At 39.6% G+C, this 21969-nt stretch overlaps 1 protein-coding gene across 1 annotated transcript in view; it reads right to left on the reverse strand.

Moving 5' to 3' along the window:
* The window catches only part of LAMC1 (laminin, gamma 1 (formerly LAMB2)), a 168785-nt gene extending 147242 nt beyond the window's left edge, over positions 1–21543 (reverse strand). Inside the window, exon 1 of the mRNA XM_012639965.1 lies at positions 21091–21543. Coding sequence (XP_012495419.1) covers positions 21091–21505 — 415 coding nt within the window. The 5' untranslated portion in view covers positions 21506–21543. The remainder of the gene's footprint in view (positions 1–21090) is intronic.
* Positions 21544–21969: the final 426 nt, after the last annotated feature.

Raw genomic sequence — 21969 nt, forward strand, 5'->3', positions numbered from 1 at the left:
TTGGGCAGGATTTGGGCAGTTCTTTGTTGTACAATACTGCATGCCCTCCCCCACTCCTGTTCATTAAATGCCCCTAAGAGGACAGTACCACACTCCTTTGGGAACCACTTCTGTAGGGTTTACAGATAAATGACATATGGGGCCTATGTATCCCCAAAACTTAAAAGACTCACATCTATCACATTTTATATTGTACAAGAAACAATTCAACAAAGTCCCATAGATTTACCACTCTTTGTTCTAAGCCTTCTAAATTCAATCCCTTCTCGGATTATAAATACAATTTCAAAGTGTGCTAGACAGTTTTAAAGAGAAGGAGAAAAAAGAGCGCAAAGTACATGATCAACAGAAATATAAAAACTATAAAGACTGGCCAAGACTGGCCTAAAACATCTCAGGAGCTTGAGAAATCTGTCCAACTTTGTAATCAAGAGTGATTCAGTTAGAAGACCGAAACAAAACTCAGGTCCCTCTATCGATGCTTCCTGGAGTAGCCACTGGTTCAGTTTGCTTTGCTTTTTAAGGCAATAAATGTATTAATCAAATCCTCAGTGAATTTTATGAATAGCAATGTTGTAATGTTCCAAATGACCACCTACTATGTCAAACAATAGGAACAGCAACTAATCCGGTGGCTAATTTTACCAAAGAGGTGAATAATAGCTGTACATTACTAAATTTTAGAGCTATTTTAATTCACTAAAACCTGTATCCAAAACATTTTGTAAAATGGTTTCATAGCAAAAGAAGTTAGAAACTAAGCTGGAAGAAGTATTGTATTAATACCACACCATGTTACAGGAAAAAAAAACTGAAGTGGCTTATAAAAATAAATATTATGCAACAGAGTAAAAAATAGCCTCCACAATTATAAAAGAAATAGAACTTAAAAACATTTCTCATCTATCAAATTATCAAAGCTCTGTAAAATCATAGTACTTAAGGGGAATGTTTAAACAGATATTTTATATATTGTTCTAATCAAAAGAAAAAATAAGTAGAAGAGCTAAGGACTGGTAAGGAGAAATAAAACTCATTATTTACAGATGATTACCCACATATATTAATAAAACCTAAAAGAATCTAAAGACAAATTATTAGAATAAGAGAATTAAGTGAGTGGTCAATGTATAATACAAAAAACAGTTACATTCTTATACACCAGAAACAAAGACTTAGTATAATTTAGCAAAAAATTATAATATTAAAGTAGCAACAAAAAAGAAAATATACCGAGGAACAAATCCAACAGAAAAAGGGAAAGGCTGATGAGGAAAAAATTATTAAACATTATTGGAATTCATTAGAGAAGACCTAAATTATACCATGTCCATGGACAGAAAGACTCAGTAACGGCAAGATGTCAGTTCAACCCAAATGGATGTACAATGTAATGCAATCTCAATCAAGATATAAACAGTGGTTATTGAGGAACCTGATGACCTGATTCTAAAATTTACATGGAAGAGCAAAGGCCTAAACATAGCTAAGCTATTTCTAAAATAGGAGAACACAATTGAAAGGAAATTATCCTAGCAGATAAAGACAAGGCATATAAATCAACCCCAGATAAACTTAAATGTGAAAGGCAAAACTTTACAAAATCCTTAAAATAAAATATAGGGGAAGGTTTCTTATATAAGACCCAAAAGAGCTGACAGAAAAAAAACTGGTAATTTCGATCACATTAAAATTAAGAAATTCCGTCCAAAAGATATTACAGATATCACGGAGAAAATAAAAAGGCAAACTGCACACTGGGTACATAGGAAAACGCATACTGCTGAAAGATCAGTATCCAGAATATATGACGAATTCTACAAATCATTAAGAAACATGGGGGAAAACAATAGAGACACATTTTGTAGGAAAGAAAATATGAAAGACCAATAAACACATGAAAAGATACTTTCCTTTATAAATAAAAGCACTAAGATACAATTTTATACCACCAAATGATCAAAACTTAAGAGTTCTCACAATACCAAATGTGGATCAACGAGCCTACGAACACTGCTAGTGAGCATCTAAACTGGCACAACCACTCTGGAAAACAATTTGCATTATTTAACAACACTGAAAAAACTCATATTATGACCCAGCAGCCCAGTTAGAGAGGTTTCTCCACCTAAGCATCAGGAGACATGAGTGAGAATGCTCATAGCAGCATTATTCATAAAACAACAAAAAAAGTCCATCAGCAGGATAATCAATGACTTAACTATAGTACAATCTTATTAACTACACAGGAATGAAAATGAATGAACTACAGCTACACTTTAGAAATGCAGTATTGAGTAAAAAAAAGCAAGTTGCCAATTACTACATATAGCATATCGTTTTCATAAAGCTCAAAAACAAGCAATACATTGTTTAGGGATGATAAAACTATTTTCTTTTAAAAGCAAAATATCAAAACACAAAATCCATGGTAGTGGATACCTGGGATTGGGAGGATGAGAAGAAATGTTCCTGAAGTTACTCATCTACTTCCAAAGGAAGCTTTTACTTCTTTCTGTATCTCTGTGCACTAATACAGAATTTCTGCTGCACAATTATCTATTTTACCTTGTTTTGACCTGTAAGTACAAAACAACAATTCACACTAATCAACAACTGACCATTAAAAAAAAAAAAAAAAAAAAAACACCCAAAATGATTCAATTTGTTACTGGTGAGCACTTGATAACCATCAGCCTAAGAGACAACCAGGATTTCGTCCCTGAGGAATAATCCCTGGATTCCTCGGCAATCAGTATTATGAATTTACAAGGGAAGTATTGCATCATAATAACCTTCTAATGACATGAAGAAGAAGGCTTTGGTGATTCTTAATTTTTTTTTAAAGCATTTAAACACCACCTTCATAGGACTTTATAGTAAGTAGAGCAGAAACTCTTAAAACTCTGAAACTCAGTGTGAGAAACTCTGCTATCCTAAAAAAAGAAAGGTATTTAACTTGGCATTGTGGATCCTGGAAAGGAAGACGAGGCTTCTTAAAAAGAAACAATTTTATGGTTGGTTTCAGCTATTTTCCTGTTCTTAAAAGAAAGTTCAACGGAACAAACAGGCAGGTCTTCTATCATTACTGTCCACAACGAGGATGTCTTAAATCTTGAGAAAACGGCTCTGTGGCCTTTCTCCAAAGATTAGTGAACACAGTTCTTTTAAACACTCTTCCAAAGCCATAGCCTGGACATATGTGTTGAATTTAGCCTTATGCTTCGCAGTCAGTTTAGAATTGACTCTTCTGATTCACCAAAATAACCAAAAAATACTCGAATTTCACAAGTCAAGTACCTTACTCTAAATTACTGACCTAATGGTTTAAAACACGGCTCCTGTCCTCAATGAGCTCATATAGAAAAAAAAAGATAACATACTTCACAACAACTCCCAAAGAAGATGGTATGCTCAAGTACCAATGAGTGATACAATAAGCACTGCTGAATCACACTTCTAGAATGTGGGGAAGAATTTATAGAGAAGGCAATTTCCTTCCAAAAGAAACCAAAAGGGTAATTAAGCCCAGAGGACAACACGATATATTTTGGAAAAAGGGCTTTGTGTAAATAATGAGAATGCGTTTGACTAAGAAAAAAAAAAGATGTCAATTCAAGAAGACCACAATCTTTTAGAAAGCAAAAACCCTACAGGCAAAAGTAATTCATTTATAACTGTTTATATAGGCATCCTCAAAATTGAGTGATTAAAAATTCCTAAAAACACTAATTTACTAAGGATTTAAAAAAAAACTGGACAGGAAGAATGCTGTGATAAGTAGGTAGGTAGGTAAAGTACAGAGAGAGAAAAAACACAGACAGCACAGAAATTATCTGCTTCTGAGAACAAGAATAATAACAGAATAACTTTCAATTCAAAAAGTACCTCAAATGAAAGGCTTTAACACAGCCAGGTTCCTAACAAAACTATTCATAGGCACAGAAATGACACTGTCTTTTTACAAAAAACAATCAAACAAAAATAAAAAATGAACTAATACCTCTAAGAGGAACAGAAATACTTTTCTCTTAGAATAGGTAATTTTTTATTATTTTATTAGAATTCAACCACTATTCCTTTTCTTCTTTTAAACCTTTATGAAACGCTCTGTTTGTAGTTCCAAATATTGTTACCCATCCATTTAAATTCTTAGAATAAAACTATTAAAATTCATCTTTTCAATGAAATAAAAGTTCCTATAAATGAACTTGATCCATTTACGTAGATAACCAATTTATCAAATAACTATTGTGCAAATTTTCAGTCTTTAGTGATTTTAACACCACTATCTGTAATAGTAAAACATTTAATCAAATATGATACAAGCTCCTATCTTTTATCTGTGATTCTAAGTTCAAACAGTAGATTTTCATAATGTTTGACAACAAAACATGACCCAGTGTGAGGCTATTATAGTTTTTAATCAGCCTATTTCATGTGAATACATTTCAGTACAGACATAGGCAAGTGTTTGTGGATGGGTGGGGGGAGGGGTACTGCTGAGGGTGTTACATTACATTCATTTTTACTAAATTTACTCTGATTTCATAAGTATCTCACTCCAAGTTGCTGACTTAAATAATGGTTCCCGCCCTCCATGAGTTCACACTGAAGGAAAAGATAAGTACACATTTAAAAAGATTCCAGAACGAGACTGTATGTTCAGGTCACCAATAAGTGGTATAAACAATAAGCACTGTTTTATCACTTCTGGAATTCTCATTTCTAAAATGCATCTGGATTTTAAAACAGCTTTGATGCAGCTGTCACGGCTGAAGGTAAACATGATCAGTATTGTCCTGTCAATCAACACAAGGCTCCTGTGTGGGACATGCTCCCCCAAGATGCATCTGATTGGAGGCCCACAGTGTAAGTTTCCAACATCAACACAGTACCATGGGATCTCAGTGCCAAGAGGACCAAGGGTATGAAAACTGAAAAAGCCAAAGAATAAAACGAATTCTGCAAAGGTAGGGAGTGAAGGCTGCACAGTGAGAAGAGCAGGATGAGTATGCACCTCCTTACTTCAGAGGCTCTTTTCCTGAAGAGCTAGAGGTTGTGAGCGTCCACAGCAAACATGGTTGCTATTTTTTCTAGATCCACTTCCTAAAACTGCTAGCCACAGAATGGATTATTCCTCCAAAGAAGGCTCTCCAGAAAGACCAAAACTTGGGATTCTGCAGCACAAAAACTTGCAAGAACAACGTAAGAGTGTAAGTGTTGGCATGACAGATGTGTCTGCCAAAATCCATTCTTCCTCTCTGTCACTGCAACAGATTTGTGGCTGGGCACAAGGCTGCCCAGCTAGACTCCATTTCCCAGCCTCTGCTGTGTACATCAGATGGCTGAGTGACTAAGCTCTCTCCAGTGCAGATGAGGTATGCCACTTTCAGGTGTAAAGATTTTCAGGTCTTATATTTAGGCACATACTCAATAGTTTCTTCCCATTTGCAACACAGCTTCAACTATGCACATAAGGAAGACACCCTAAGGAATGGTAGATTATTATTGTGAAAGGCTCATGAGTTCCAGAATGTCTGTGAAGCAGAACTATCCTGCTGCCCTGACTCACTTACCTTAGGACTATTGCATGAAAGAGAAACAAACTTCAATGTTTTTAAAACTACTTTAGTGCCGCGGCTTTTTGGTACCGTGGCTTAGTCTTTATCTAACAATGCTGGTGAGGAAATACCATGTACTAGTTATCCCATTCCACCCATCCAATTTCAAAAACCCTATCTAAAAGGTAAACTCCACCTTGGAAAAACCTAAACAAAATTGCCATTTCTCATGCTCATCTGCATTCTGTGGTCATAGCCTTGTAGAACTATAAATTCATTCATTCAGTAAAGTTTTCTGAGCACGCACTATCATATAAAAGGTATTCTGCTATACACTTTTAGCGATACAAAAGTCAATGGGAGGGGGAAAAAGCTAATGAAAGCCTTCCTGGGTCAGGGCCTTTGGACTACATGCTATTTACAAAGAACTTAAGCTCAAGGTCTTCTTCTCTGTCCTATCTCCAGAACTTTGCAGTGCCTTTTGCATAATAGGCACTCAATAAATATTTGTTAGATGAATGAATTAAGAAATCAACGAATTTGTCTTGTCCTCCATGAACTCATCTAATGGGGGAAAGACAAAACAATACAATATAGTACCGCTCACATCATAGGCATGCAATAGCTTACTGGATTTCAGAAATGAATGAATGGATGTGTGAACATCAAACACCACGATGGTAAGTGCTATAGAGGGGCTGGAGGAACTAGAATGAGGAGTTGGAATTTACCATGAGCTCTGAAGGATGATTAGGAGGCAGCCAAACAAACAAACAAACAAACAGAAAAGGAATCAAGAAAACACGTAGCAGCCATGCGGTGTGAACTTGTTCACTGTTAACAGTTTACTACGACTGAACTATGGCCAGAGGAACACAATGCACAGCACTAGCACTCCTCTGATTTGAATTCTATTGCTTCCATGAAGTAAGCCCGGCCCTGTGCTCTTTTCTTTAGCATTTGCATCCCCCTACTTCCTTACCACGCACTGCTATGAAACCAGAGCTCCCCTTCTTTAACTCCTAGATTTAATTTTCATTTTTTAATCTAAAATCAGGATTTATTTGACTAGTTCAGGCAAGTCCTCTATCATATAAGCAAAGAGTTTCAGGTCAGAAGGAATCTTACAGGTCACCAGATAAATGTTCTGGGAAGTCATTTATTTTGATCAGCTATAGTTACATCTCCTCTGCAATCACACGGAATTTCCATCTTTCTCTCATGGCACTTTGTGTTTTGTCTCCGTGTATTTGTTGACACATACATTCTTGCTCTTCCACTGGACTGCATGCTCTTCAAGTGCAACCTACATTCTTCTTTATCTCATATTCCTCCAATGCTCAACAATTGAAAGCGCTGCATAAAGTCCCCTTTCAACCCAGTCCCAGAAGCTCTAGCAGTCTCTGTCCAGTCCCCTCCCGTGATCATCCCTGCGTATAGTCTCACTCTCACCATCAGTCAAGATGAACTGCTGCAGCCTCTTTGCTAAAGCCCACAGTCATGCCACAGGCAGAGCCTCCCTCCTGTCTTAACACCGATGATGCCCCATTGTATCTTTTGTTCACCTCCATTCCCACTTTACAGAGTTTAATACACCCAAATGTTAAAAACAAACTGAACAAGTTCCAAATGAACAATCCCACTTATAAACTGCAAAATGTATTTCAGAAATCGTCTGATTTCCCTACAGATGTTTTAAGCCTACAATCATCAATGGCCTTTCCTGTCCCATCTTTTGTTCCTCTGACAAGGTTCGTGTGCTTCCTTCAGACTTCCTGTTTGAATAACCACACACTTGGGTGTTCAAACTCCCATGTGTCCATTATTCATCATAAAAGGGACCTGAGGAAGTAACCAGGCGGTTGAACACAAAATGATGTATGAACAAAAACAGCTGTGTGTTAGCAGGAGGGACAAAAAGACAGCAGGGATCTAGGCAAGGCTGGGAATTTCAAAAACAAGTTCTCTTTAGTCAGGCATGGTTAAAAGCCTGCTGATTCTTAGCATTAGTTACCCATTTCGTAATTGAAAATCTCTAGAGATGTGAATAAGTCTATTTTCAGTTACTTCCAGAGTCTCATCCCCGATACCACCCTTATCGATGGCCTCCCTCAAGGCAATAGAGTTTCCTCTCCTCACAGAAATGTCAATTCCAACTCAAAAGGTTTCACAACAAATCTAATACCTATTTCCCAATCCAAAAAGCAGACACTCCCTCCCTTCCCCAAGGGGCTCTGAAAGGAAAAACAGAGGAAAGCACAGATACAGACACCCAAGAACACTCAAAAAGCTGCACGGAAAAACAAGTCAATACATTCCAAACATCTGGAAAGTACGTTAATTTCCAGAATCAGTCCATCTTTTTGATGGCCTGGACTCACCATCAATGTCTGTGCCAGGACATGAGAGTTTTAAAGTAGATATAAGTTTAAAACCAAAACCCTACTAGAATGACTACAAAACTGAATGATCCCCAAGTTCATCAGGAGTCAATACTAAATTATTTCTTGGTGTGTGGCAAAAATGCTGGGGGAAAAAAAACAATAAACAAACCAGCTTGAGCTTCTAAAGCAATCCCAAAAAAGTAAACAAATTTTATTACAGCTGCATTACAGATGTTCCCACAAACTTTCATAATCTGTAGAATTTTAAGAATTTACAGTCTCCAATAGACTTTCTATCCCATGAACTTATCTAAAATACTCACCATAAATTCAAAACTATGTGCAGAGCTGATCCAAAAGTTAATCCAAGACACTCATGCCCCCTGAACATGACCCTTTTCCCATAGAGAGGCACTCACATGACCAAGGCAATCAAAGCACACCATTGCTCTTTTGGTTTCTGAAAGAGCAATTTTCACCTTTAGCTCTTTGCTTCTTCCCATCTCCAAAAAGAAAACACAATTTCAATGAAAATTTCAGGATGCTCATCTCTATTTAGCATTAAAAAAAAAAAAATTTAAAAATGTAGTAACATCAAAACAGGTGGAGTCATCAGTCCTATCAGAATAAGGAATATGAGCAGTAGAAAGCAGCACAGATGTTTATCTCGGGTTAGATAAACTGCGCAACCAAGGCAACCATACCTACCTTAACTTCTTTGGTAAGAGATTAAATTAAAATAGGACCCATCCCTAAAACATGTTTTTATAGCTTAAACTTTCCTAAGTTTCTCTCCAACTCCAAAATTTGATAATTTTATTATTCTAGTTAGCCACGTATTTTTAAAAGTCCAGTGGATGCCAACATTCCAGAAAACTGAGTCTAAATGTTGTAAGGAATAGGTTCAGAAAACTTAAACTCAGTATCTTGATCTAATCATCTCATACTGCCAAATTACTATAATTTATTCCTTACAGTTTTTGCTAATGAAATGATCACGGATTTTGAGAACATGTGGGCAGACCATTCCTGCCTCTAATTAGGATTTGCACTTCCAGGGCAGGAAAACATCACTTCCCAGTCCCTGCCAGTGAAAACTCAAAAGAAGCTGTTCACCTCATTGCATCATGCTGTCACTATTCCCTTTCTAAAAACTGTGATGCTCTTCTCTTGGAAATTGTTGGGATTCTTTCATTCTCTCTGAAGAAAGTTGATGGGAGAACCCTGAGAAAATATTTATGCTTCTATATTTTACCAACTGGCAAAAAAAAAAAAAAAGCCAACTGAAGCATGGTGGGGTAGTCAGGGGGCATTTTAAACCCAACCCAACACTCCGCCCTCCAAGTGCAGCAGTGGATGCCATCCCACCCACCCTCCCTCCACCATAAGAAAAGAAATTGAGCATGGACATTTAAAAATCATCACTGCCTAGTATGATGACATAACCACACTGATCACAGAAATGCATATAATTTATACAAAACATGTCTGTAAAGAAAGCAGAAAAAGCAGGGCAGTGATTCAGTAATACTGAGTACATTTAATCAGCCAACTACACTTGTAAAATTCTAGTAAGAGGAGTTTTGACCTTTTTCTAAAGGTTTTTTCCTAGAAAAACCAATCCTAGAATCTTAAATTCTAGAAGTAGAGGTAGAGTGTAGTGAGGGAGCAACATAAAATACATTATATGTTTTAAATGGAAACTATGACCCCCCCCTTCTTCAAAGATAAAGCAAAAAAAAAATCATATATATGGTATTTAAGGAAAAAAAAATATATATATGGTATTTAAGAATCTCCTGATTGAACCTTAGCTCAGCAACACTCTGATGAAACTAAAGAGAAAGGGAGGGGGAAAGGGAAAGAGGAGGGGAGAGGAGAAGGGAGGGAGAGAGAGATTTATATATATTTATAAATTCACATATGCAGAAGTCTAGGGGAATTGCATTACTTCTGAGCCTAAAAAATGGAAACAGTGACAAAGAAAGCTCCTGGGACCACAGTCGTTATCTATCCACCAATCAATAAAAGGTGGATTAGACCTATTCAGTTAGCAAATTTGAATAACAAGGGGGATGGGGACGACCCACCAAGCCAGAGTTAGCATTTACTTGGAGCAGAGGGAAAAGAACTAGAACCTGGAGATAGACTATGCAGCCTTATCTTTAATGATGTCAGATAAGCAAGCAACTAAACTCAGCAATTCTCAACAACCAGAAAGGAGTCGTGGATAAGGTAGAAAGGAGATAAGGTGGCATTCCCCTGTATTAAGTAAAGCACTGACCACCCTTCAGGAAATGGGGTAACGTACACTTTTCCTATCAGCAGACACTGACAAAACCCAGGACCTCATTCTGAAATTCAATAAATTCCTTAGAAATTCCTAGCGGCATTAACAACTAAATATCATACAACTAGTCCAAGTATCCAAAACCTAAAATTCTTCCATTGAAAACAATCCTCTGTTCTTCACAAGTAAGTGTATAGCCCTTTTAACAGAAGCAATCCAAACTCAGAGCTCCTCGAGCAAGGTCTATCAGAGAAACAGGCTTAGCTCTTCGGTTTGAGATACAGCGCTTTCACTTGACCCCCCAATTTAAGGTCCTTCTATAGTTCTCTATCACTTATCAGGTCTGACCTAACATGCAGAGTGGCAAGAGCATAGAGTATGCACCACAGCAGGTCTGGATTCCAACCTAAACTTAATCTGTGCAACCTCAGAGAAGTCACCTGTCATACTATTATTCCACAGGGGACAACAATAGTTCTCAAGAATTCAAAGAGGTAGTCAAGAGGCACTCAACAAAAGGTAATTCATGTTCTTTTGCCACCCAGTTTGCAAGCTCCTCTCCTCCCCAGAGCCCATCCAGCAGCAAGCCCTCATTACTACATGAAAGGCCAATCATGCCTTCACCATTACCTGGTTACTTTCAGATCTTTATTCAAACAACTCACCCTTCCTGGAAAGTCATGTCCATTACTTTTGAGACCTAAGAAGCGTTTCTTGGTTGACTTCAATCCACACTCTTCAAAATGCTCTGCAGGTACTCCCTCAGCACTTTAAATAAAGTTCCAATTGCGTTATTTTTCCTGTAGATGAATGTTCTTGTCTTATCTCCTCAAACACAGCACAAACGACCTCAGGACAAAGAAGGTGTCTTCAACATCTATCATAACTCACACATCCCCTATTATGATGCCCATAAGAGAGGACTTTTCTCCCCAGCTGCCTTACTTACACAAGACCTTCGTCCACTCATTAGAATCACAATACAATAAGCTCATCTCATTTTGAGTAGGTCTTTTCACTTTGTTGGAAATACTTCAGTTTCCTAATCTTCTTCAAGAAAGCCACACATTTCAAGCTTCACATTTCTTACTTCTAAAAGGCTTGGTAAGAGGAAGTCTCTACTTAGTACATGTTAAGGAATGAAGATGGGTCTTCATAAGTAATTTGTGGAACATCTAGTTTTCACCACAGAAATTAAATAGCAAGTTATATGAACACCAGACATTGTGACCAGAGCACATGCCATGCAGAGATGTTCTTAAAGAATTCTAGGTCGGGTGCAGTGGTTCATGCCTGTAATCCTAGCACTCTGGGAGGCCAAGGTAGGAGGATCCCTTGAGCTCAGGAATTCCAGACCAGCCTGAGCAAGAGTGAGACCCCATCTCTACTAAAAATAGAAAAATCAGCCAAGCGTCGTGTCCTGAGCCTGTAGTCCCAGCTACTTGGGAGGCTGAGGCAGGACGACTGCTTGAGCACAGGAGTTGGAGGTTGCTGTGAGCTAGGCTGACGCCACAGCCCTCTACCTAGGGCAACAGAGTGAGAGTGTGTCTCAAAAAAAAAAAAAAAAAAGAAAGAAAGAAAAAAAGACAGAAGAATTCTCTAAACCTGCAGCAAAAACCACAAACTTACCATTTTACCACATCAAACCATGAGGCATCAACCAAACCACTACCTGCTTAAAGTGAGGTGAGACAAGCAGAGGACTGACTGCTCTTCCCACAGGTTCCCACGCTCCTCTTCCTGCAGCTTCCATCAGGCTTGCCTGAGCCCTTGCAGGAGAGCACCCTGCAGGGACTTCATTTCAAGTGGGCTCAGAACTCTATTAAAATCAGGGGGTTCACTAAGCAAATATTTGTTAATGCCTACTAATGTCAGCAACTTCTAGTAAAGAGGAGAAAGATGATAAGAGAAAAAAAATTTTTTTTTTGAGACAGAGTCTTGCTCTGTCGTCCGGGCTAGAGTGCCGTGGAGTCACCTAGCTCACAGTAACCTCAAACTACTGGGCTCAAGCAATCTTCCTGCCTCAGCCTCCCAAGTAGCTGGGGCTACGGGCGCATGCCACCATGCCCAGCTAATTTTTTCTATTTTTTAGTAGAAATGGGGTCTCACTCTTGCTCAGGCTGGTCTTGAACTCCTGACCTTAAGCAATCCTCCTGCCCGGTCCTCCCAGAGGATTACAGGCATGAGCCACTGTGCTCAGCCCGAGAAAATATATTTTAGATGATTAAGCCTGAAATTCTGTCCTCTCCAGACATGGTGGTGCACACCTGCAGATCCAGCTACTCAGGAGACTGACGCAGAAGGATCCCTTAACCCCAGGAGGCTACAGTGAGCTATGATGGTGCCAATGCACTCCAGCCTGAACGACAAAGTGAGACCCTGTCTCTAAACAAACAAACAGAAAAACAAAATCACCTATATATTATTTTGTACTATCGTTGATTGTAAGTTTCTTTTTTTAATTTGAAGGATAATTTATACGGTTGAAGCACACAAATATTAAGTGTATAGCTCTGAATTTTTACACCTATATAACCTTCACCCAGGTCAAGATATAGAACACAAAATCAGAACTATAAAGGAGAAGAGAAAAAAAGAACAGAACGGTCATCAATGTGTCTCTAAAAACAGGTACCTGTTAATCATTCTGATTAGCAGAAACCTTTCTCTATACAGTACTGATTTATCATCACAAAACAAATTTATTAAGTCACTAACTTTATACAAGACCATGTACCAAATTCAAGAAATTAAAAAAAATGTGAAGGCTGATTTTGAATTAATATTTCCGCCAACTTTAAAACAAAAAGATTTGCATTCATTGAAGTATGGGAAAGAAAAAAAGACAAAACAAAGAAGTTAAAATAACAAAAATCCAAAGAATAAAACAAAAACCTAATGTTGCCTTCAATATAACAGGAAGCAGCCACACAGTTGGAAACAGAGTAAAAGAAGGGAGCTGAGGCAACATAACTCCTGAAGTTTTAAGACAAATAAGGTAAATCACCTAATTCATCTCCCAGCTTTGCCACAAGGCTCCCTTCTCACAAGAGATCTGAGAGGGCCATTGTCTAAGAAAGAGATAAATCTGCTTTATTCTATTTCATGAATATGCAGCTGCGTAGGGCACCACACTGACCGGGCCCAGTTATTTTGGGCTGGCCCACTGGAAGAGCACATGGAAAGAAAAGGAGATGTACTTAATCAGCGCCAACCAGTCTGGTTCGATACTCTAAAACCTCAGGGACACTTCTACAAACAAGTTTTCTGGTAACCCCTTTAGCGAGCGGTCAATTTTAGGCCCCAATGAGCAAACATTTAACTTCATCATTTTACAAGAAAGGATATGCTTACAAATCCCAGCAGGACCCTCTTACGCAAGTCTCAGAGCAAGCAACCAAGGCAAGGTAACAGAACCAGCGCACAATCATACTGAAATTTTACCCTTCAAAATCGACAACCGAAAATAAGAGACAACTTATTTTTCAAAATCTTCCAAGAAATGTTGAGCACTAAAAATAAACAAACATCTCTGCTCCAAACTCTTGACACTTTTCCCTAAAAGCCAAACAGAACATTGGTAGAGCTGTCAATTAAGCACAGCTGGACACAAGGACCAAGCAAAGAAGCATCTGTTGGTTCTGCTGTTGACTCTAGGTAGATCCGTGATTACTCTTCATCTGCCTAACCACTTTAATGTGGGATACAGTGGGCTGAACTGCACTCTACATTTGCAATTCTTCACCATCCTAAAGAGGGGTCATACCCCAGTATGCCCATCTTCTAATTCTACTCATAATGAACTATTAAACTGAAAATGATGCCATAAATGAATAAGCAAATAAGATACTTCATTGTAACCTTTCCCCTCAACTGCTTAATAAATCCCTTTAAGAATCTATTTGAACAATGAGCATGCAAATATATGTATATTTTATTTATTGGAGACAAGGTCTCGCTATGTTGCCCAGGCTGGAGTGCAGAGGCTATTCTTAGGCACAAGCGTAGTGTACTACAGCCTTGAACTCCTGGGCTCAAGAGATTCTCCTGCCTCAGCCTTCCTAGTAGCTGAAACTACAGTATATATATTTTAAATTTGCTTATGTCCATTTCTGAAGAAAAAATACAAATTAACATTAAAATTTCAGAAATATTTGTTCACATTTGAGTATTCATGAACAGTTTTCTCATAAAAGTTATCTAGGCTGACTTCAAGTCATACAACAGTCTAATTTTTACCCAAAAAAGGTCATACATCTTTCAATTCCGTATCAGTTCCTATAACTTAGTACTTTTTAAAAAAGTTACAGAAACAACCACATACTACATTTAACATTAGCTACTGCAGTGGCATAGACCTCATGAAAACGGAGAGATGGCACTGATAAAAATAAACAAGCTCAAAAGTGCTGATTTGAAGAATTTAATGTGCAATGTTCTAGACTTTTATAATTCAGGCATTCATTTATTCCCTCACTCTACTTGTATTTATTGAACACTATGCCAGGGAAGTTGCACTGGAGACAGGGTGCCTCCAGCCTCCATCCAAATGGTCATTAAGTGAGTCCTCTCTGTGCTTGCACCGCTCACTTAGAACTTATTACATAACATGAACATACTGCTCTGGAGCAGAGGTCACCAAATTTGTGCTGTGAGGGCCAGACAGGAAATATTTCAGCCTTTTTGGGCTAGGACATATGGAGTCTGTCGCTATTACTCAACTCTGCCCTTGTAGTGCAGAAACAACCACACACAATGCATTATTAAATGGGCTAAACTGTGTTCAAATAAAACTTACCAGGTACTAAAATTTGAACTGTCATGTAATTTTCATGTCACAAATGCTTCTTGTGATTTGTTTCCAACCAATTAAAAATGTACAACCATTCTTCACTCATGGCCCATACAAAAACAGGTGGCAGGCCTGGGCTGGATTTGGCTGGGAGGGCTATAATTTCCCTACCCCGAGTCTCGAGACATAGGTCTCCACGTGTAGACTTCATCTAAGCATGAGGTCAGGGCAGTGTCCCATGAATCACTGTACATCCAGGAATTTGTATGGTGCTAGGGGATAGCAAGCAATTATAGCAACTTTTAGTTATTCTTAATTGAACTAAAAGATGATCAAGTCCCATCCTGACCTTGCCTTCAAAGACCTCATGGTCTAGATAGAGGTAGAGAAACAGACAAGCAGATAACCCTATGTAATAAGTGCTCTGATAAGTATGTACAGAGTAGTAAGAGTGGGACACCTAATCCAGGCCAGGCAGTGGGGCAGAAAGCGGGGAGGGGGAGAGACAGAGAAACTGGGGAAGGAGTTCTGAAGGTGCTGACATCTGGGAGGTGTTCCAAACCAAAGAACAGCCCTTCGGCATGCTAAGTGACAAAAGATAAGCCTAGAGGTTAAAAAGGTCCAGATCCTTAAAGTACCTTGTATACCACGCCAAGGAGTCTGGACTCTATCCTAAAGGCTCGAGAAGCCACTACATAATTTTTAGCTGGGTAATTAGGTTTGCATTTTAGAACCATCACTCAGTCTTAAGTACAGCTGCCAAATATAAGAGGCAAAACTGGAGGCAGAAAGACCACCAGTTGGTTAAGAGGGTGTTGTAGTAATTCAGGTGAAATTCAATGGGGACCTACAGTAAGGCAGAGGCAAAGAGGATGGAAAGATAAGCATTCAAGAGACATAGTGTCTGGATATAGGAGGTAAGAGTGGAATCTTGGACAGATTATAGTAAGAATGGGTTTCGGGGAAAGAAAAGGGTGGAGTTACAGCTGCCCAGAACTGACCCTCCTCACAGCAGGGGATATTATCTGCTTACCAAACATTATAATCTTTACTGATAAGAGCCTATCAAACATGGTAATCTCTCAGGGAAGACTTGGGAAAAACTGGTTGAGAGCCTAAGCGTTAGACAGCAGTGCTCTTCACTGAGATAGGAATACCAAAAGAGCTTTGAGTTGGGTGAGACAGTAAGGAGTGAATTTTGGACACGGTCTCTGGACAACCCAAATTGACCATATGCAAGAAGCCTTCGGGCCTGGAAAAAGCTGACTAGAAGTACAAATTGGAATTTATAAATTTGCAAATAAAACCGTGAGATAAAGATGAGTTCATTCAAGGAAAGTGAATAGCATGGAACAAGGAATCCAGGAACATAAGTAAAAAGGAGCAGAAAGAGGAAAAAAGAAAGAAAACCAAAGGAGCCCGGTATCTCTGACTCAGTGTGTACATGAAATTTTACTTTAAAGTTGGTCTGGAATAAATCAGACATTTTTTTGAGAGATTTGTTAGAAAAGCTACAAGCTGCAGGGGCTAATACAATCAATTAAGGAGTCGAAGACCTACCTCCACCATGACTTTTGGCAAATCACCTCAGGATACTCAACTTTGCCTTCACTGAGCGGTGAAAAATCTAACTGGTGATCAACTGGGGGCTTTATAAACTGTAAAATATTATACATTCACCCTTGATTTATTATTGTAACGCCATTACAACTGAGTGTGTAAATTCCATCTAATAGAGTATAAGCTTCTGAAGACAGGACCCTCAATCTTCTACACCTTTTTATCAGGTACAGTGGTATGTATTTCAGAGGTATTTTAAAAATGTTTCTGGAATATGTGGCAGAAACATGAGAATGTATGCATGGGGGAATACGTGTGTAGTAAGAGGCAAACCCAACTTCTTAAGATGATTTAGAATTGAAATAGTCAAGCTTTATTCTTCCCACAAATGCAACCAATGACAAATTGATGGGGTAAGGAGGATGCCTGGTAGCCCCAACTTCTTCCCTAAAGTGTAAATTCTTTTCTGAAATGCCCTTAGAATGGAGAAGGAATTTGCAGAAAAAGCAGTGAACTGTAGAAAAGGAAAACAGCCAAAAGCAACTTTATAAAACTGTGTGCAACAACTCCTAGCCATCAAAGAAGAGCTCCCTAACTTCTCAAGTTGAAACCTGCAAAATGTAAATCAGGCCTTTGTGAGACAAACTAAAATAGTGTCCCCTCAGGGTGCACAAATACCACAGTGAAGTCACCAGAGTGAGCTATTCCCTGACATAGTCAGAACCTACGATGCAAAGGTTTTCCTGGGGAAAAAACTGCTATTTGTTCCACGTTAAATACATACTCGTTAAAAGACCAAACACAATAAAAGGCAATATCCTTATATATCAATTATTTTGATTTACTCAAATAAAAAGAATATTCAGATATAGATTTAAAAGATTTATTTAATCACTATTCATTCCTAAAGTTTATGAGAAGCTTAGAAACTAATCTGGTCTCAGTGCTAATTTTAGGAGTTCCATAAACTTTGACTGAGTTGGTTTTATAAGCACTCTTTTCATTAATCTAATCGTTTTTAGAAAGAGGGAAAGCTACCTTTCTCCAAGATGAAGACCCTCTCTGCCAAGTTTTCATCCACAATGATTATCAAATTCATTAAAGGGGCTGTTTCATAAAAGGCAAATCCTCAGCTACAATCTCACTTTCAACTACCCCAAGGATACTGATAAAACTTATTATGACTTATTATTATAAGACATAAAAGCCAAACTTTTTAACAGCAATTAAATAATCCATATAGAAGTTAGGAGAGAAGATCCGGAAATCAAAGGCATAATAGGACTTCTTTTTAGAGAAGAGTGCCTGGCTGAGATTTCCCGCCACAACAGACAGAAAGTACAGTTCTGGTTCCCACAGCAACTTTAACTCTTTATATCTGAGGATGCATGACACCCAGCACCCGGGATTACTGTATATGGTGCTTAAGACTTGGCTGCTTTCAGAAACAATGCTAATTTTCCCAGCTTTTGTACAGCAAGTGATGATACTGGTACAATGATCTAATTTGTACTTGCCATCTGTTAAAATATGCCTCAGCTCCCTCAAAAAGTACCAGTTAAAATGATCATATAATTTTATATATACATGTGTATGCATGAAAAATTTCTGAAGAGTTATATAAGAAATTCAGAACGGTGGTCTCTAGGGCATGGAGCTTATTAGCAGCTAGAGATAAAGAGACTCGCTTGTCATTATCCTTAATGTTTGAATCTACCATATCATGTTTCATTCTTATAATTTTAAAAAGTGACTTATAATCAGTGCCCAAACATGTATGTTTCTTGTAACTACATAAGTGTGACCTGATTTTGCTTATTTTAAATTTTACTGTGTTAAGTTCAACATCAAAAGGCAGCCTAGAAAAGTGGTGGTTAGACCCAGCTCTTTCACACTGCTCATTTCCAGTTTCACATGCTCTGTAAGGGCAAAGCACAATATGCATCACTTGTTTAAGGGTATGTGAAATTTGAACTGGATGGGAGATTTAATAGATGCACAAACAGTCATGGTACTTGAATTCATGGGAAATAGTTAGCCACACACAGCCCCTGCAGTAACTGGAGTTCACACGGTAACACACAAAGCTTTGCCTACTTCTCATAAATTGTCAATCCTAATACACATGTATAGATATATCCTTGTCATTAACAAGAGGGGAAGGCGGAGAGAGAGAAAGAGAAAGAACCATCAACCCCACCACACACAAATCCCTCCCTCCTTCCTCCACCACACACAATTTCCTCCAGGACATCATTTCTGATCCAAGAACAAGTACAATAAATTCTAGTCAAGTTTTTATAAATTGTCTAACTAAAAAGTTTAAAGTACGTACTTTTACAGTTAATCACAATACTTCTACGAAGATAATTTTTTTAACTTATGAGTTTTAAACCCATAGTTTTATAAACTTCACTTAGCAAGAATATTACCAAAAACTGAGGAATTTTTCAGCAAAAACAAGTCCAAGCATATAACATTTTTAGAGCAAAAGAGTCATGTTAGAGTCCTAACAAGGTGAACTCTAAGATCTCTTTTGACCTTTTAATCAATAAGACCCAAAGTTAATGTATCTGCCTCCCAGTAGTAGCAACCTAACCTGACTGATGTTGACTTACTCTACTATATTAGCTTTGCAACACAGAAGTAATCACCGAGTAATCTATCTCTGCAACCACCAGAAATAACCTTTAGCTACATAGTGCCTACAACAGAAAACTGAGAGCCAAGATTGACAGCTCCACCTTTATCTAAACGAGAGATTGTTGTTTAGAAATTTTCAATTAAATCCAGGCACTCTGAGAAATCAGGCGATGTCTTTTCTTCGAAAATTTTAAAATTTGAAAATAAGACATCAAAAGTATTCAGACTTGAACACTCAAACTTTAACAAGTCAAAATTTAAACAAAAATACCTGGATATAAATTTCAAAAATAATTTTGCCAACTTAGAAAATATAACACTTAGAAGAAAATAGTTCAAGAGATTCCTCACAGATCGTAGGAAACTCTGAATCTTTCTTTAGAAAGGCACCTACCTGTTTAAGACACCACTACTTCTATGCATTTCCAATACCTTAAAAAAAACTGAACTCAGTACAGTTTTCTACTTCAATCTCCGAAAAACAGGAGCCTCACAGTTTTATGAATTCATTTTCAAAAAGTTTCATCTGCCTAACGACTTATCTACAAATAAAACGGAATTCACTACACAGGTGCTAAATACCACTGCTTTTCTAAAACTTATTCTACACACAATAATTTCACTTTTCAAAGCACTTTTTGTAAGTCATAGTCTTTCTCTGGAATCTTAATACTTACATGAAATTTAGTGTACCAGAGAGCAGTGGAATGAAAAATACAAAATGATGATCTCAAAAGAATCATTTGCCCACAAAATGTTCCTTTCAAACACCCCCAAATAATATTATTAGCCTCACAGAACTACCCTGCTTTGACAGAAGAATGGCTTGGGGCAGTCTATTCACTCTAGAAGTTCATTAGTACCAGCTACTGGTAAAATCAAGTCTCCCAATATAATGGGGAGTGAAGTGTCACAAATCAAATGTCAGTTTCTCACACATAGGTTACTCTGCTAAACACAATAATGAAATCCGCTTACTTGTATATCTCGATGATGAAGAAGAACTTACCTAGATCAAACATTACTTTTGATACTTTCAGATGCACATGTCCATCCTCATCCACTGCCCTGCCATTAAGTTTTTTATATATCTCTTTCCTGATTTCTAAAGGATCACATATACATGTTTCTACACTTACTTTGAATTAAAGCAAAAGGGAAGACAGTAAAAGAGAGTCTTTTACCCAGGGACAAAACTCTGCCCAGCAATTACAGTGAGTGCACTTCCTTTTGTTTTCTCTGTACCAGGATTAGCAGTGAAATAGCTATGTGGCTCTTAATTAAAGCTGAACAGTTCTAAAGAACAATAAATTCAAAAGTGAATTTCTATTTTAATTACACCTAGGCAATACAGGCGGTAGAGGCATTTGCTTCCCACAAACTCCATTAACACAACAGAGCAAACAGCAATCACCCTAAACCCTGGAGAGAAAGACTTCTAAACATTTTAAAGGCAAAAGTGTTTAAGGTGGACCTTCTTGTTCCAGATCCAAGAAGGCGTTGTGATGGCCCCGCTAAGAAAGAGAAAAATAAGGATGGGAGTTTCTGATTAACGCTTCAGGAAAACGGGTCCAAAATCCTAACAGCAGAAATGGCGAATAATCAGGGAGCGACAATCCCGTTAAGTCAGAAAGAAGAAGAAAGCAAAGTGAGATGCTAGCAGAGCATCTTGGCCCTCACGGGATGTTAAAAACTAGATTTAAAAAGTTGGGGAAAGGAATTTCTGTGTGGCCCATGCCGGGAGCAGAAAGCAGCATGTGGCTGTTTGGGCCCCTCAGGTTGGACCAGGGGATGGAGACAGTCCGGGAGCTGGGCTGTTGGCGAGCAGTAGTAGGGGACAGGGCTGTCGCCGCTTACCCAGGTGCAACGTGAGGTTGATGGAGTTGGGGTACTGCACCCCGGCCAGCATGGTCTGGCTCTGCCACCAGGTGGTGTCGGCCTGGTTGTTGTAGTCGGTCAGGAAGGCAGCCCCGTGCTGCAGGTGGGGCTGCCCGGCGTCGCACAGGTGACAGGACTTGGTGACCCCGGTCACCCCGGTCTGCACACAGTACTCCTCAGGCGGAGTCCCACACGTGTTGGTGGCCACCACGGTCACGTTGAAGGCGGCGTTGACGAACTCAGGCATGCAGCGCTGCGGCCGCCCGCCCTCGTCCGCGCACTCGTCCATGGCTGCCCGGGCACAGCGCGCCGCGGCGGCCGCCAGCACGACCAGCACGGGCCACAGCCGCCCCCGGGGCCGCAGGGCCGGCGCGGCCCGCTGGCTGCCCCTCATCCCGCCGCCCGCGCGCTGGGCCACGGCGAAGCTAGGGCGCCGGCGCGTTCCTCTCGCCCAGCGGCGTCCCCCGGAGGCCGCTCCGCGGGCTGTGCCTGGGGGCCGGGGCCGGACTCTCGGGGCGGGCGCCGGTGGCGGCGGCTCGCGCCGGAGAGACTGGCGGGTGGGCGCCCCTAGCGAGAACCGCGCGGCTCACTAACCACTGCCCCGCGCCGCCTCCGCGCCTCCCTCACCCACCCTGGACGAAGCCCGCACTCGCCGCCGACCCCCGACTTCCTCGCGCGTGCTCGAGCGCGCGCTCCCGGGAGGAAGGAGGAGTGGGTGGGGTCGGCAGGGTGGGGTCCGGGCGAGAGAAAGCCCAACCCCAGCCTCCGCTCAGCAGCTCCCGCGGCCCCCGTAGCTGCTCCCCCACCCTCCGCGCCCCACGGACTGCGCGTCCGCCCCGGCGACTCGAGGCGGCGACG

This window comes from Propithecus coquereli, unplaced genomic scaffold, assembly GCF_000956105.1.
Source record: "Propithecus coquereli isolate 6110/MARCELLA unplaced genomic scaffold, Pcoq_1.0 Scaffold146, whole genome shotgun sequence".
NCBI lineage: Eukaryota > Metazoa > Chordata > Mammalia > Primates > Indriidae > Propithecus > Propithecus coquereli.